The sequence below is a fragment of the Bactrocera tryoni genome, chromosome 3, assembly GCF_016617805.1.
Source record: "Bactrocera tryoni isolate S06 chromosome 3, CSIRO_BtryS06_freeze2, whole genome shotgun sequence".
Taxonomy (NCBI): domain Eukaryota; kingdom Metazoa; phylum Arthropoda; class Insecta; order Diptera; family Tephritidae; genus Bactrocera; species Bactrocera tryoni.
In genome coordinates, this window is record NC_052501.1 from 68,271,132 (window position 1) to 68,288,408 (window position 17,277).

Below are 17,277 nucleotides of genomic sequence, written 5' to 3' on the forward strand. Positions count from 1 at the left end.
AACGGAAGTTAATTTATTCTTTATCAGCACAATGAATGTATTTCGTTTTTTTTTGTATTTATTTATTTTAAATAATTGTACCATTGTAAAACACATTTCAAATATATTGAAATGCAATTGAGTTCATTGAGAAAGCTTCGAATATTCGTGATACTTCGAGTTTTGGGTAACTATGCAAATCGGTACAGCAATTAATTACAAATGCATTCTTTTGTAGATACCCGTCAGAAACAGGGTTGCACAATTAATACATTAAATAAAAAATAATTGAATTAACATTTGAATTATTATAAAGCTATTCACTTTATGGGAGATGTACGTGTACAAAATAAAAATAGTTTATATTCATATTATAAACAAATATTAAAATAATAAAAAATTCCAACTACATATATACATAGTAAACGTATGTCGAGAGCTGGTTACAAGTGTATTATAATACAATTAGTTAATATGTAGAATTCATGTAGTAGACACAATCGGTTCATATTTGTGTAGCACAGTGTAATATTACATAAATTAATAAACATTATTGTTATAGTTATATTTAGAAAAGCAATGGAAATAAAGTATATATGTATGTATATAAACAAATTTCGCAAATTTTTCAACTTCTTCGCATATATGTACTTCATGATTTATAAAAAAAGCAAAATTGGAATTATTATAGCGTTTTCAAAATTTTACTTTTTTTATAAAATTGGAATTATTATAGCGTTTTCAAAATTTTGCTTTTCTATAAATCATGCAGTATATGCGAAGAAGTTGAAAAATTTGCGAAATTTGTAAATGTTAACTCCAAGCAAGAACAAAACAAACAGCGTTGGAAGAAACAGAATCGCTTAGACAAGGATTGATTGTATGTTAAAAAATCATTTCAACTTATTGTTCTGCTGCAGTTGCACGTTGTATTCACTACATAGCCTTGTTGCAGATTTTTAATTAATATACAATTTTGTATACTTATCTCTAGTAAAATAATGCATCGATTTGTGTTGTTATTTGCCTAACAACTATTTTCCATAGCATTCTTTACTAATCTGTAGTTGTTATTGAATTGTTGCTCATTTCAGCGTACTGAACGGAGCATGAATTCTCCATATTAACTAATTGTATTATAGTACACTTTTAATGTTACAATAGTATGCTTCAAAAAATAAAAAAGAATCCAAAGTTCCTTTAAGCAAAGTACATGACCTTTTTCGTGTCGGCATGCACCGTTATAGCACGTGCCATTGCGCCAGGTGTGCGGTCTTCAGAGCAACCGCTTTGATGAGATCCTTCGCCTGAATCGTGTTCCTTCTCAACTAGATGGTATCTAAGAAGAAACAAAGCGTTTGAATCAATAAAGAAATTAGGAGCCTTAATTTTTCATACAATAACAATATTTCTGTTAAAATTAATGTTGATAATCTAGTCTGTTCTCAGTGCAGTTAGTGATATATAATACAGCCATTTTTTATATTAAAAGAATCACTTCATTTAATACAGCTTAATTTCCATAACTCGAACTCTTGAATTGGCAATAGAAGTAGCATTTTATACAAATTTCCTACCGTAACTCGAAGTTTCTTTAACTAAAAGCTTTTTTGTGGATTTTGGTGATTCGAGTTAGGGAAGTTCAACTGTATTTGTTAAAATAAAATATTGTAATATCGTATTCTTTTATAAAAACTGTCTTGTTTTAAATATTTTCCATTTTTTTAATTTTGGAAGTCGATTGTTAGGTGAATTCAGATGCATTGCTTTTAATTTTTTTGGTTTGTTTACATTTTTTTCTTTGTAGTGTTTAAATCAGCTGTGACAATGTGATACATTTCGCTACTGACAAACAGATGGCGATGGATGAGATGCTTCTACCAAAGCTCGAAAGGATTTTAAAAATAATTTATTAAAATTAATACATTTTGCTTTCCGATGAGACATGAGTTTATGAGTTTGACAAGCAAACAAAAAAAACGAACCGAAACCAAAAAACCACGCCGATATTCGTGGTTTAGTGCATCATGAATTTGTTGCAGAGAAACAGACGGTAATTATGCAGGTATATTTATTTCACCATATTGAGGCGTTTGCGCGAGAACAACCGTTGAAGTGGCTGAAAATGTGGAAAACATGGATTTTACACGATGATAATGCATCATCGCTTCTAGCCACGATTGTGACCAAACTTACAACCAAAAACGCAATGAATATCATCGATCAACCATCGTAGTCACCGGATTTGGCCCCGTGTGATTTTTTCTTGTTCCCCAAAGTGAAATTGCCGCTCCGTAAAACTCGTTATCAGTCGATCCAAGAGATTAAACAAAATTCGCCGAAGGAGCTGAAGACCATCTCAAAAATATATACAGGCGGACAGACAAATGAGCAGAGTTAAATCGACTCATCTCATTAACATATTATAACATACTCGTCACGTCACGCTCGTCATTTATATATATAATTTCTGGGTGTTTTATCTTTTTAGCAAACTTAATACATCCTCTTCGAGGTAAACAAAATGATATTATACAAACCTAGCTCTGAAAGCTACTAAATGGGCATAGTAGGCGGGTGCTGGTATCGACACGGAGCGTGTACACCTTACATAAGTGTGACACAGTTGATATGTCAAACATTGGAGTTCATCGGAATCAAAATGATTGTCATCCCACAATACGTGATAATGCGAAGGTCGGCTTGTTCCCTGTGAAAATTCCTTTGTTAGTTAAATTTTCAACACAATATTAAGCTAATATTTACTTGTATGCCTTGATGACTGCAAAGATAAAAATCGAATTCGGTCGGGTGCGTTATACCGACATCCACTGTTGTGCCAGCCGGTATGTTGCCAGACTTGCCGCTCTGTTCTTTTTTCTCTGCGCAAAAGAGACGCGTATGATGTCGCTTTTGAACCACAATAAATGTAATGCCTGGGCGATATTCTGCTTCCAGTTTAATGCACGCCTCGCGAATGGCGGTTAACTCATGTTGCAAGACGTGCGGGAATTGACCCTCCGAAACACCGTCACGATATAATATAATGCGATGGGGCTTATAACCGCCAGTGGATTTGTAAAACATAATCAACAATTCGCGCACCATGCTACTGAGTTCTTGTATAATCTCCTGACGATGCTGTTGCACGCGTACTGTAGCGGCATAGCGTGATGGATGCGCATCCATAGAGCCAACAACTGCGGCAATCGAAGGTTTCTTATTATCACCGGCTGGAGGATGGGTGACATCTGCGCCCAGGAAGATAACTGGTTCATTGAAAACCTTCGGGCGGATCGACGGTACCAATATGGAATTGATGCCACCCAATTTCACATTAATCTTGAGGCAAAGATTTGACAAAGTTTGCGGTGATGTTTTATTAACATTCTTAGCCTGAACACACTGTGTTGCCATGCCCAATACTGTGTCACCAACGCGTTTTACCTCAGCTGTTAATTAGGGGGGGGAAAAGTACAATGAGTATTTGCATTATGTTTATCATTTACGAAAATATTTGTATTACCATAAACAGGTGTTTTTCCAGGTAGCACAACAACCACCAACTGCAGAGCATTGAACGAATTCTTCAAATATCTAAACATGGGCTCAACTTGATCCGGACCGGTGGCGTATTTGCAGAAGCACGGCTGTCCGATTATGGGCATACCAGCGTCGTTGGAAATTTTCTGCAATTGTTGAGTAAAATTTCGCAAAGCATCTTCACGCACGGTTCTTTGTGGTGCAAAACAGGCGATAGCCCAAACACGAATTTCCACGCCGGTGAAAAATTGTTTACCGCGCATATCCCAGACACCTTGATTGGGTGAAGCCAAGCTGACCTTATTTTGGGGTGGGAAAAGTTGCTGTTCGGGAATAAAAGCATAAGTTATATAACGGTCATATCTTGATATGTGACATCATAAAAATCGTACAAATGCAGGCTATGTCGGTAAACTCCGATCAGATGGGAATAAACAATGGTAAACATAAATAAAAAATGGTAGCCATATATGTAAATGTAGCTAAGGTTGCGACTTTTTAATTCAAAATATTTGTATTAAAAATTAAATTTTTAATTGATTACAAAAAAATATATATATAATTGAAAATTTAATTTTTAATCCAAAAAATGTGTTATGAAGAGAAAATTGTATTTTTTAATTTAACAATAAAAATTAAAATATGACTTGAAATAAAAATTAAGAAAATATTTTATAAATTAAAAATTAGTGTTAGTAATTTTGCAATTTAAAAGAAGTAATGAAATTAAAAAATAATTTGATTGATTTAAAAAAAAAATTAAAAACAAAATAATTGAAATTCTAGTCGTTTGAGATTAAAAATTGAGATTTTTTTTAATTTAATGATTGGATTAACAAATATACAAAAAAATTTAATTAAGAGCTGGAATGAAAAGTATAAATAAAAGCAATGAAATTTATGTATATAAGTCAAAAAAAGCTAAACTGTGCTGATATTTCATCAAAAACTTACATTTCAAAATGTAACCAAAATGTTAGAATACGAAAAAATATAAATACCAAAAACAATTACTTTTCTTTAATTTGAATTACAAGTTTGGAATTAAAATTTTTCAATACGATATTTACGATTAAAAATAAAAATAATTAAAATTTTTGGAATTAAAAAATATAATTCAAATGTTAATTCTATTCTAATATATTATTTGCAAACCTTTGGCGTGCCAAAGAATATAACGGTCCACTAATGTCTTTTCAACTCACCTGTCCAGTCATACTTGATACACGTCCGCCGTATTGTAGTTTTGGCGGTGGTAGCACACGCCCACGTACTTCCATCATAGAGTTCGAAATGGTCAGGCCGAATTCCTGAACATATGAATCGTTATTGAAGTCGGCTCTTTTAACTAAATTATTGATTTCACGTTCACGATCGGGAGCCGAACGTGCTGTAGCTTTAATCATTGTCGACGTTTGCATATCGGTGAGTTTTTTTATGCAACGTTGACCGGCGACAATATTACAAACTTCCAAGGGTAAATATGTATGCTTATGTTCCTGTCCTACCTGAAGACATGGCAAATGTGGATAACGCAATTTCATACGATACTTATCCAAGAAGTACTTTGCTACAGTACACTCAACAGTTTGACCATTTTCTAGCTGAAGGGGGAACCTAAAATAATGAATTAAAAAAAATATATATGTATAATAATATAGAAATAAATAAATAGTAATAAAATTTATAAATTTAAACACTCACGATTGCATTTGTGCTGGACGACGTGTAACATTGCATACACGATATTTGCGACGCATGGCACCACAATGGGTAATTTCAATCTTAAGACCTTTGATTTCTTTTGTAAATTTCACGCGCTGTGAATCGGTCAGCGGTTTTCTTTGCTCGTTAATATCTCGTATGTCGAGTACCTCGCACATAAAATCTATTACGGGCTGCGCTTTATAAAATGCCGTTGCCGAAACTAAAAGAAACGACAACAATTGTTAGAAAAAAAACACAAACCTAGTAATAATATATATTTTTTAATTGTTTGGTAAATTTTAAGTAATATTTTTCTTGTCACACTCACCGTCAATATTTAACATCATTTTCCATTGGGAAGGACGCACACTTTGATGAAAACCAAACCAAACTTCACGGCCACCACCCAAGGGATGATAGTAACCATCGGGCGAGCTAAAGAAGCTCCGACCTACAGGAGTGTAGGTCATACTCGGCAAATGTCTCATGACAACATCTAATGCAAGTATTGCATCATATGGTATCTGGCGTGTACGTCCCTCTAAAGCTTCCTCTAAATTAAAAAGCGACACTTGAGCCATCCATTTAATCGTCACGCGGAATATACGATCTTTCCCTTCGCCTGGTAGTGTTACTTCCAATTCCAAGCGATCGTTACCGATGGGAAGCGGGTCACGCGTATATAAATTATTACGTCCATCAAATACTGGCTTTAGAACACCGAATATTTTGCTGTATGCATGTACCATAGTCTCTATGATTTCGCGATTCACTTTGCGCGGACACTTGTCCGGCTGTATATTGATATCGTAGTGATGTACATAACCGCGCGGCATAGACACCTGAAAGTGATTGGCGCGTAAAACTATGGGTCGGCCTTCACGTCCCAAATTTGGCCTGCGCGGACACGTGAATACTGGCAGTTCAGGTTGCGTGGTGGGCGAAGCGGCAGCTGTCGCACCCAATGGCGAGGCGACTGCGGAGGCTTGTGTAGCCAGACCAGCGGCACCAGCGCCACCCACAGTTGCGCCTCCAACGGCCACATTTTGCGCACTCGGGCTGGTCACGGCGGTGGGATTCACTGATGAACCGGTAGCTGGTGGCGCTGTTATAGACCATCAAATTTTGTTAGTTGTATAAAATTAACATAATACATATCATAAATAAAAATAATAAAAACTACGATTAAAGGCAATGGTCTGCTATAGAAGCTTCAAATAACAAATAAACTACGCACGTCAAAATGAATGCGATTAGTAATAGATAATCTACTGTAAATTTGCTATGGATTAGTATTAATACTGTGGCTAATAAAAAAAAGAGTCTTTATATACTCGAGCATATGTAAGTCCTCTAAAAACAAAAAAATGATTATTGCTAAAAAGGAGGAATATCATTGTACCACGACACTTCTAGCAGTATTCATTTAGTTTACAAACATTTTAATATTTTCTTTTACAGTAAAAATAATTATCGACAAATCACAAATTATAGTTAGTTTGATTTTATTGTTTATTAAAACCAATAAATTTACATATATATTACCTAAAATTTGAAAAAAAAAAAATAAAAGCCAATAAAATCGATTAAAATCTAAACCGTTCCCACGACAGTGGGGCCTACGAAACCGGAACGGACCCCAATTTCTTATCCGGTCAAGTACTGTCAACTCGGCAGAATTATGCCGCTACAACAACAACGATACAACAACATATAAAAATACAACATTGTTCTCAACTAATGTAATTAAAATCGATCCAAGCAGGTTTTTAATTTCCTAATGTTTAGATTACATTCTTTTATTATTATGGCTTTTTTATTATTTAATTTATGTATATGCCACAGTTATCAATTGTAATTTCTGAACTTAAGTAAAGCAAACTGATAAAAGTTACGTTTTTTATAAGCTTTTAAGATTATCGAATACATGAAGAATAATGTCTAGAAGCATAAAAAGCCCGAAATAGAGTGGAAACACTTTTCTGAGTCGACCACCAAAAGAACGTAATAGAGATGAAAATAAAAATATCCACAAACTGATATTACATGTCCTTAAAATAGACTTTTTCGAGATTGTTACGCGCTAAAGGGGCCAAAAGATCGTCGCTAGTAACGTTAACAAAGCGGGTGTTAAGAGAGATCACACAAACGTTTAATTCACCGTGGCACACATCAATATAAACGTTGACAAAATGGCTTGAATTAGGCTTCGAATTCATTCAACATCGCCCTTATTTTACGAATCTGATCCTTGGCGCTATTTTCCTGTTAAAAAACTTCTAGAGAATGTTCACCTTTTAAGCGAAGTTTTTAGCATGCCACGGCAGCCAATATTACGTTGGCAGAATTGAGTCCGATTTTATCCAGTCAAGGGCTGTTATTTCGGCGATCTAATCCGGTTTGGATCGGTAAGCATTCGCAATATTTGTCTAATTTTGAAACAGTTAAATTATTTATAGTTCTGTACGAACATATATCCCTCAAACTAACGCTTATTAAAAAAATATTTGCATTAAAGAGTTAAATTACATGTATTATCCGATGAAAATTCCATTTGCAATATATTATTACATTAAATATGCATAAATATATTTTTTAATAATTCCAATAAAACTGTGGTTAGTTTAAAATTTTACATATAAAAAATATAAGAGTACATACATATATCTACAATTTCAGGGTTGTTGAAGAATTCACGACATATTTGCTTAGCTCTCAGAATTACAAATCAATTCTGATTTTTTATGATGCATGATTGGGTTTTCGTCTTCTCGAAAGTAAGCAAAACATATTCGAATCAACTATAACATTTTCATGTCAACGAAAATCAATAAACTCTGATTCGAACATTTTAATCAATAATATCAAAAATTCATGATAACTACTACAAATGTTTATCGGTTTCAATACTGATTCCGACAATTATCAGATTCCGCAATAACCCTGTTTATATTATTAGTAATTATGCAATACGTTTGAGAATGTGTTTAGTTACAATAATGCGATTAGGAAATAACGTAGGACAAAAGACAAACCAACCAAAGTATACAGGTTTAATAATAAAAACAAAAATGATGTTCAAGCAAATAAACGAAACTAAAGAGAATTTTTGTCAGCCAATATAGAAAACATTTCAAATCACTAATTTCAAAATTTTCAATTTTTAAATAATTTCAATTCAATTTACATGTGAGGTTTTCGAAACTGGTCTGCGATTGAGTGGGGCTCTGAGGCCGCGGGGGCGAAGGTGTCCATTGAGATTCTATAATTGAAAAATAAAAAGAAAAAATCAAAAAGAATACACAATTTAGTTGTAAAAATAAAAATAAAAAGTGCATAAAAAATAAAGAAACGAAAAATATGAACGTGAATCCAATTTGAAATTTATGTGAATTCAATTGATTCGGAAGGAATGTGATTGGATGATAAAATAGAGGAATTAGTACCATTAATATTATGCGAAGCACCATTTAATAAAATATGTATACATACATATGTAATAATATTAATCTTAAATTAAAAGCATAAACATACACACATATGTTTGTACATATTATATACATCCTCTAATATTGTATAATAAATAGTACCTATATAATAATATAATTCATCTATGAAATTAATATATCATGAGTAACTCTAACACTAAATATACATACATATTCCTTAATGCATTGATACGTTTTGATATACATATAGTGTATAGTTCCCCATAAAAATGTTTAAATTAATTTATGCTACAGTTTTTTGTATATAAAAACATTGTTTATAGTGGGAGCTAAGTACACCAACAAGGCGTAAAAGTAATCACCCTTAAAAAAACATTCTTATATAATATAAATAATTATTAAGGCACTGATTTTGATTCCGTGTTTGAAATAAATATTACATAGATATACTAAATAGTGTTAAACGAAGTAATTTTTTTCTTATTTAATATGTCATGTCTTTTTAAACTGTTAAAACAATGGTTTCTCCATGCAGCTGACATAATTTCGTTTCGTCAAGTTCTTTTATTCCTATCTGATAAGATAAAAAAACTTATGTACATGTATATAAACACTCACATATACTTATAGATGTTATACGTACGTATATATTTACATACATATATTTATATACTAGTGACAATACATACTATACTATTTGACCGCGTTTTTCTTTTTAAAATAAACAAGTAAGTTTCAGATATTTAAACTCTCTAAAAAGTTTCTAATTTCATTTCATTTAAATGCTATCTAAATCATCTTTTGAGAGTGTGACAAAAGTAGTTGTATGGGATGGGAAAATATGTTCAACTAGTTAAATTTTATATAGCAAATATTGCTCATCATTAAATAGATACAAGCAAAATATTTTTATAGGTTAATTATATATAAATCAAAACATTTTTAAAATTTTACAAATTTTCAGAGTGGTGTAAAACATCTAAATTGAATATTTATGACAAAGTATTAAAACCACTATGTATTTAAAGAGCAGATATATTTATTAGAATGACTCAAGGTTTGCTATTCTATTTAGATTATTATTAGTACTAAAACAATAACGCAAATTTGATAAAATGCTACATTTATTAATGTTTACGAATGGTTTTGTATTGTAAAACAATCTCCAAACTTTTAAATATCTATGTACATTATTAATAAGTTCTGTAGTACCAGTGGCGGTTTACCGATGCCACGGTATGATCTTTTCCTTTGCGGGCTAAATAACATTAATTTTTGAGATAGATGTGAATAAGAACGAAATCTTATGTTCCCTAAAGAAAACAAACAAAAATGCGGTATGCATATGTTGATTGAACTTAACCACGTTCAGAAAATTGATCACTCTAATATAATTTTCCGTCGGCCATAAAAAATTTATAATGTATAAGTTATATATAAGGAGAATTTATAAAAATATATATATAATCTTATAATGTTTATTGAAAAAAAAATCTGTAGATTACCAACAATTTAGTTTGGCAGAACACTATACTATTAATAAAATGTGAATGGCCTACCATTCTGTCCATATATAAGACTTTAATGACTTATTAAGCTATGTTCCTAAAACCAACGATGGAGCCCCAAGAGACTGCAGGTTGAAGGCCACATTCAAATTCCATTGTTACTATATTCTCCTAGTTGAAGACCCTTAACCATTTGGACCCATTACCCCTTGATATTAATAATTGGTGTTGTTTTATCTTTATTTAATATTTTAACAAAAGCCATAATGACTTGCTAAAAGTTATCACACCAATATTATCTTAACATTTAATGTTCCAGATCAACAAATGAACAAGAATGTGCATTCTTTATCATAGTTTGTAATACATATCGAATATCTTAGTACTAAGTCAGTGATATTGTATATATAGTACGTTAATAGTAAGTAATATCTGTCACTACGTAGTTATATAGATTCGGGAATTTTAAACTTACGCTGTCCGTGTGGATACATTTTTCGAAATTATTTTTAGTACGATTTGTAACTTTATATTTACTAAACGTTAAAATGAGTCTTTTTCGTATTGAGTTGTAATTATTATAAATACCGCAGTTCTAACTTGCTTTTTTAATTGTTTAATATTATCGATTTTACTTCAGCACATTTGCTTTTATTGCTAAATAAATATTTCAGCCTTCTTACTATCACTTAAATGTTGGAATTCGTTTAATTCTCTTAATTCAATAAAATGTATTTTTTTTTAGTTTATTGTTTAGCTGCCTGTTCGTAGTACACAAAATCTTGTATGTATTACAATTTGTGGTGACGTATTTATGAAGAACTGAATATTCTCACATTTATATTAACCTCACTTAACAGACACTTTGAAGTTTATGATGAACTACAAACTTCGTTTTTGGATTTGCAGTAATCTAGAACACAATCTCAGGCACAATATGCATTATATATATTGATATATTAATATATAAATGTAGGTATTTATATAGTTATGTATATGTAGTAATATTTTTTTCAATTTTTCACTCAACTGTGTTTACTCATTTTATTATAAGTAAAAATGCTTTGAGAATCGGTTGTTTGTTTATACTGGGAATAAGCTGGCACACTTGAGCATCGCTCGTAACTGTGAATTTGATTTGTGAAGGGAATATATGTCTAGCGTTTTCCCCCTTAAATGGCAGGTAGCAATGAAACGGAACACAATAAAAGTTCAACTTTCGCGATTTATAACTTGTATTATTGACCTCTGCTGATGATCTACAACTGCAGTTTTTTTTTATTCCCGTTTTAATAATTTGGCTGCTGCTGCTTCCGAGTGGGGCTCCTTTGATTTTAACACACGAACATACCAACCGATTGAAGACGTAAAAATGTGCTTTGCTAATTTCGAGAACTGATTTGTGATAGTTCAACTATTTTTACAATTCGAGTTCATACACATAATATTATTTAGCACAAGCCCTGAACTTTTTTGATATTTTTTCTAACTTTGCCTCCACACATTATGCAAAAAATTCTATTGAAAATTTCAGCAGCAGCACTCGAAACAATTTTTTCACGATTCTCAACGTTCTTTCTTCACACGACTTTCCTTAGTCCACCACCTTGCACATCTAAACGAGATTTCGGACTGAGAAACAAAGGGTGTGAGTGAATAAGATATATTTACAAACAATCGTTTACAGAGTTTTCTCTGTTGTACACCTGGGTGTTCGGAATAAAGTTTGTGTGTGCATAAATTCGAAATATTTCGAACATTGATGTACCATATCGTAAGCAAAAGTGTTGCCATTCTCACAAACTTTGAACCCTTCACGAATGTTGCTTTTAACTCATATGACTTGGAGAAATTGAAGAGTTTGGAATTTATTATGATGTTTACACACTCATAACTTAAAATTAGGTAGTCTTACATATAAAAAAGTTGAAGACATATCTTAATTTTCCAAATATTAAATAATTCTAATTTTCACATCTTAACTCAAATATAAGTTTCAAGACCACTGAAGTAGTCTAATAAGAGCAACTCTGTGCTTCTGATAGCAAATGTCATGCGCTTGGAAGTGAACATAATATGCCATATTATAAAACAACTAAAAGCGAGTACGAAGATATACAAATTAATTTATTAAAAACTTAACATAAAAGGCTACAAAATGTCTATACCCTTCAGTGGAGCTTTAAAACGATCGAATGGGATAATTGCAGCTATAAGCAAACAATTGAAAAGTGTAAATTTAAAGGGAGTTAAGAGAATAACTGTTACGTTTGATCCATTTTCTGAAAATGTGAGGTCTACAAGGTAACTAAAGCACGGTACAAACAATTACACCGAATCGCTTATAATCTCTTACTCCTTATTCGCCAAACCATGTAATTTATTTCAACATTGTCAAAATGAAATACTCATATTGTGGCATGCGCAATACGGAGCACCGACTGTCAGATTGCACGATATATAAAATATAAAGCTTCGAGAATATTCATGCAATTTTTTATACAACCGACCAAGCAAGAGGCATATACGCATGCAATATTAAATCAAATTTAAGGTGGAATACTTACCATACACTTTGCCAATAATTCGAACAGCGGTATTCAATTGTAGTGTAGTTCCGAGATCTGAGAAAGCGACAGGTAAAGTATGGAGCTGTGCTGGTCCTCCCGGAGCGAGCTCACGCTCCGTGGACATCTTTGTCGGTGTCGGTGTCAGTTTGAGGCCTTTATTTTATCTATTTCAGATATAGCGACACAATCTGTTTAAAAATAAATAGTAAAAACAAGTCTGAAGCTTTATAATATATAAACATATGTTTAAAATCATATATATGTATTTTTTCTTTCTTTAGGGATTTTCTATCTTTGCTATCAACTCCTAAAATATCTCTTACCAATCCCAGCTGTGTCATAAAAACAGATGTGGTTTGCAATCGTCAACCTTCCGAGGTGAAATTTTCTTTAATTGATTCCGCACAAGGTAAGGATTCATATTGTCATGATTTTAAATTTCTAATGTTATTTTTCTTTTAGAAAAAGCTCAAGTGAAAGAAGTTCGTTTTGTCAGCAGCAATTTGACAACACTTGAACTCTTGCAGCTACTTAACAAGCACGTCTCTACGCTAGCGCCAGTTGAGGAGATCACATCAAAGGTAACTACTAAAGCAGAAAAACAAAAACTAGCAGGAGGTGTTGGTGGTAAAAAAGGATCGAAGAAAAAATAAAACCAAAGCTAAATCAAAAGCATAGCTAAAAATATTTTACATCAAGTTCTTCTTCTAAAGATTTAAAAAATGGTGAAAAAACATAAAGGTACATTAGCTGTAATTGAACAGATATACGAAGATATACCAGCTTTTACCGACATTTTCACTGAAGAATCATTTTATACATTCGTATTTTGCTTTGTATGTGCTACTATTATAGTAGCATTCATATTATCGAGATTCATTACTTTGAAGCCTGTTGAATTCTAATTTTAATCAAATAAAAAAAGATTATTAAAATAGCATAATAAAGATCACTGTTATGTACATATACATTTGGGTTTTTATATTTTAAATATTATGCTCAAAAGGAACAAACTTACACATACATATGTAGGTATGGACTATTATCAAAATATGTATAATCTTTATAGACATCGTCTAACTTTATTAAAACTTCATGTAACGTGTCTGGATCACACTGAAAAGGGCTTTAAATGTAGAAATTCGAGGGAGCATGGTGATTTGTGTAATGCATCCGAACACTTTTTTTTTACTGTAGGTTGCAGTTTTAAATATAAATTATTGAATTGATACAAGCAACGTTCTTTTTCGTGATCCTTTTTGGCTTTCTATGAATGATGTTAAAAAGTGTGTTACATCTATGGTCAAATGATTTCTTTGAATGAACCTGTTTTGATTTAAATACATAATATTTTATCCAAAGCTTTTCTTTACTGAGGATGCGGGTTATGTTTCATGCGGAGAAGAAAATAGGAAAATCGAAGTAGTAGCTATTTACTTTAGTTTTGGAAAAAAATACCCATACTTCGCAATACGACATGTTTAATCTTATGCATTTTGTACAAGAGCATACAGAGAAGCATGGATAAATCAATATGTTTTTTTTTTCTGAGCAAACATTAGGTAACAGAAGTTACTTATATTTCTGACCTTCCACGAATATAAAAACATACAAACATACGTATACATCTGATTGAGCTTGAATATACATATTTACATAAGAAACTGCCAACTATTATTATGTGAATGAATAAAGAGGGACAAAAAGTGTCGACCCAACATATATGGAGTCAGCTATCCAGGTTGCAGAAATGAAAGTTAGTTCCCGCAACTAGTTATTCGAAGTAGAAAAGGAAAATGCACAAAAGAATAAACTGAATACCGATGTATGTACACTATTAAGTATGAGTGTATGAAAACTACTATTCAAGCTACAAACAAAAAACTTCCATTTCAAGTGAAAGTGAGAATGAGAGTGACAGTGAAACTTCGCCAAAAATATATCAATAGAACGCACACTTTCAACTTTTAAATGCACTCGTAGCTAAAGGAAGCATTGTTAAATACATATACAGATGTGCGTACATAAATACTTACAACTAAAGGAAGTTTGAAAAGATTTAATTATTTGTAATATTGCGTAAACAGTTAAATTCACTGATATTTAAAAAGTACGTTTGTGCTAGGTTTTCATAAACTTGGATAAAAACTAAATTTCGACAAAACGAAAGAAGGTTGTAAGTAAAGTGAATCTTTAGCGAAGTTTTGTTGCTAAAATTAATTTATAAATATCGGACACTAGGTTTTATTGCTTAATTTTTAGAGTCGTTTGCTCATACTCATCAAACTAAAAGAAATTCTTTGGGAGAATTTTTTCAATTGATCGAACAGATATTTAAACTTTTACCTATCTAGAATAGTTCCTGCCATACCCAACGATACAAATCACCTCTTTGCATGCCTCATGAAGCCAATTCACTTAACTCCTTTCCCCCTTTGGTCCGAATCCCTCGAATAGCCCCTTAAGTGACCTCGACGACAGATAACATTTTCGGCCATCAAAAAAAAACAGATAACATGTTACTTCCCCCAAACAAGGTCAAGGTACTCGTAACAACAAAACCAACTAGACTTAAACTCTCTTTAATACATAGTTCAAGGTGGTCGAAAAAACCAAAACGACTACAGCAAAGCATAGATCGTGCTCGATAATAATTTGGGAACATGGCAGAAAGGTAAGGCAAGATAACCGAAATATTAAAAACATTTTTTCAAACGCCTTTAGGCGCATTAATTAAGCTAAATGTCTTGAGCCCACAACACATACAGGTTGGGATAGATACCGGGAGTTGAGAGGGAAGCGAAACGCATTTACAGACAAAAAAAGAGAGGGGCCGAAAGGCGTGAGTACGAAAAGCTTGACAAGCTGGCCGACAGGGGTAATGCTCGAAAATGTTTGCGAAAAGATGCGTCGGCTAACAAAAGGTTTCAAAACCGGAGCATACTCTTGTAGAACCCCGAGGTGATCTAGTGACTGATCCCCACAGTATACTGAAATCATGGAGGAAAAACTTTTCCAGTCTGCTGAATGGCAGTGAAAACATAACACCTAACACCTGGAGATTGTAAACCCGATTCCACAAACGATGACGATGGAGCAGACGTTCCATTCCCCGACCATAAACAAATTCGTATGGCAATTACACGTCTGAAGAACAACAAAGCGGCTTGGGCCAATGGATTGCGGGCCGAGCTATTCAAATACGGCTGCAAAGAACTGATAAGGAGCATGCGTCAGCTTCTTTGTAGAATATGGTCGGACGAAAGCATGGAATTTAAGTGTGATCCGCTCAATCCACAAAAAGGGAGAACCACAATCTTTGCCAACTACCTTGGGTTAAGCTTCCTCAACATCGCATATCTATCGAGCGTATTGTGTGAAAGATTAAAGTCCATCGTTAACAAACTGACTAGATTTTATAAGTATGGCTTTAGGTATGGAAAATTCACAACTGACCAGATATTTATCATGCGTGAAAAGAGAATCGGCACACACCAACTCCTCAACGATTTTAAAATTTTATTTTCGTGACAGCACGAAAAGGAGTTGCCTTTATGCCGCTATGTCTGAATTTGTTATCCACGCAAAACTAATACGGCTGTGTAAATTGACGTTGAGCAGTACCAAAAGCTCCGTCAGGACCTCTCCGATTTCGATAAAATAATTCGCTGTTGACGGTCATAACTTTGAAGTCGTAGATAATTTCGGACATCTTGGAACCAGCATTAACACCAACAACAGCGTCAGACTCGAAATTCAACGCAGGATAACTCTTGCCAACAGTTGCTACTTCGGACTATGTAGGCAATTGAGAAGCAAAGTCCTCTCTCAACGAACAAAGACCAAATTCTACAAGTCACCAATCATTCTCGTCCTGATATATGGTGCAGAGGCATGGACGATAACAACAACTGATGAGTTGACGTTGCGCGTTTTCGAGAGAAATGTTCTGCGAAAGATTTATGGTTCTTTGCACATTGCCAACGGTGAGTACTGCAGTCGATGGAACGATAAGCTATACGAGATACACGACGAAATTAACATAGTTCAGCAAATAAAGAGACATCGGACGCTGGCTAGATCATGTAGTCCGAATGATGAAAACACTCCAGCTCTGAGAATATTCGACGCATTACCCGCCGGGGGAAGCAGAGGAAGACCTCCACTCTGTTGGAAAGGCCAGGTGGAGTAGGATACTTGAAATATCCAATTGGGGCCACGTAGCGAAAAGAAGAAACGACTGGCGCGCTGTTGTTAACTCGGCTATAATCGCGTAAGCGGTATCTACGCCAATAAAGAAGAAGAATAGGCTTCAAATATTCTCAGAGCTGGAGTGTTTTCATCCATTCGGACGGATGGAGTCATGCGTAGAAGTTCAAGCAAGTGAGAAAAGTTCTCTAAGCACCATTCATTTGGGAGTGGCCAGAAACGATTCTTTTACATATGACTCAAGCAGCTCACGACTTCCGGTCTTAGACCAAGTATCCTCTGGGTAGCCAAAGATCATTCGTTTGAAGGCGA

General features: G+C 33.4%; 3 protein-coding genes across 5 annotated transcripts; 2 read left to right on the forward strand and 1 right to left on the reverse strand.

Moving 5' to 3' along the window:
- Positions 1-676: 676 nt before the first annotated feature.
- LOC120770338 (protein argonaute-2) lies at positions 677-12,958 on the reverse strand. 3 transcript variants are annotated; one of them, XM_040097733.1, is made up of 9 exons: positions 12,754-12,880; positions 8,417-8,491; positions 5,558-6,334; positions 5,227-5,449; positions 4,728-5,139; positions 3,506-3,845; positions 2,746-3,431; positions 2,520-2,689; positions 677-1,318 (listed from the first exon to the last, which is right to left on the reverse strand). In XM_040097733.1, the coding sequence occupies exons 1-9, from the start codon at positions 12,878-12,880 to the stop codon at positions 1,180-1,182; spliced, it is 2,949 nt and encodes a 982-aa protein (XP_039953667.1). In that variant the 3' UTR covers positions 677-1,179. The 3 variants fall into 3 exon arrangements, with proteins under 3 accessions (XP_039953667.1, XP_039953669.1, XP_039953668.1); XM_040097735.1 differs by lacking the exon at positions 12,754-12,880 and adding an exon at positions 10,662-11,807 and having other exon boundaries at positions 1,180-1,318; XM_040097734.1 differs by lacking the exon at positions 8,417-8,491 and having other exon boundaries at positions 1,180-1,318; positions 12,754-12,958.
- Positions 12,241-13,412, forward strand: LOC120770339 (39S ribosomal protein L53, mitochondrial). The gene is made up of 3 exons (XM_040097737.1): positions 12,241-12,490; positions 13,038-13,165; positions 13,219-13,412. Exons 1-3 carry the CDS (start codon positions 12,345-12,347, stop codon positions 13,407-13,409), a joined length of 465 nt encoding a protein of 154 aa, XP_039953671.1. The 5' UTR covers positions 12,241-12,344; the 3' UTR covers positions 13,410-13,412.
- On the forward strand, positions 13,412-13,724 carry LOC120770340. Its single transcript, XM_040097738.1, has one exon. It carries the CDS (start codon positions 13,479-13,481, stop codon positions 13,659-13,661), a length of 183 nt encoding a protein of 60 aa, XP_039953672.1. The 5' UTR covers positions 13,412-13,478; the 3' UTR covers positions 13,662-13,724.
- The last annotated feature ends 3,553 nt before the right edge of the window (positions 13,725-17,277 follow it).

Excerpts from the sequence above, each read along its gene's own strand:
- LOC120770340 (XM_040097738.1), top strand. The coding sequence starts at position 13,479 with ATGGTGAAAAAACATAAAGGTACATTAGCTGTAATTGAACAGATATAC.
- LOC120770339 (XM_040097737.1), top strand. The coding sequence starts at position 12,345 with ATGTCTATACCCTTCAGTGGAGCTTTAAAACGATCGAATGGGATAATT. Across the intron at positions 12,491-13,037 it reads GAAAATGTGAGGTCTACAAG|GGATTTTCTATCTTTGCTAT; the intron begins GTAACTAAAGCA and ends TTCTTTCTTTAG. Across the intron at positions 13,166-13,218 it reads TTTAATTGATTCCGCACAAG|AAAAAGCTCAAGTGAAAGAA; the intron begins GTAAGGATTCAT and ends TTTTTCTTTTAG.
- LOC120770338 (XM_040097733.1), bottom strand. The coding sequence starts at position 12,880 with ATGTCCACGGAGCGTGAGCTCGCTCCGGGAGGACCAGCACAGCTCCAT. Across the intron at positions 6,335-8,416 it reads CAGTTTCGAAAACCTCACAT|CGCCACCAGCTACCGGTTCA; the intron begins GTAAATTGAATT and ends GGTCTATAACAG. Across the intron at positions 3,846-4,727 it reads TATCAAGTATGACTGGACAG|CAACTTTTCCCACCCCAAAA; the intron begins GTGAGTTGAAAA and ends ATTCCCGAACAG.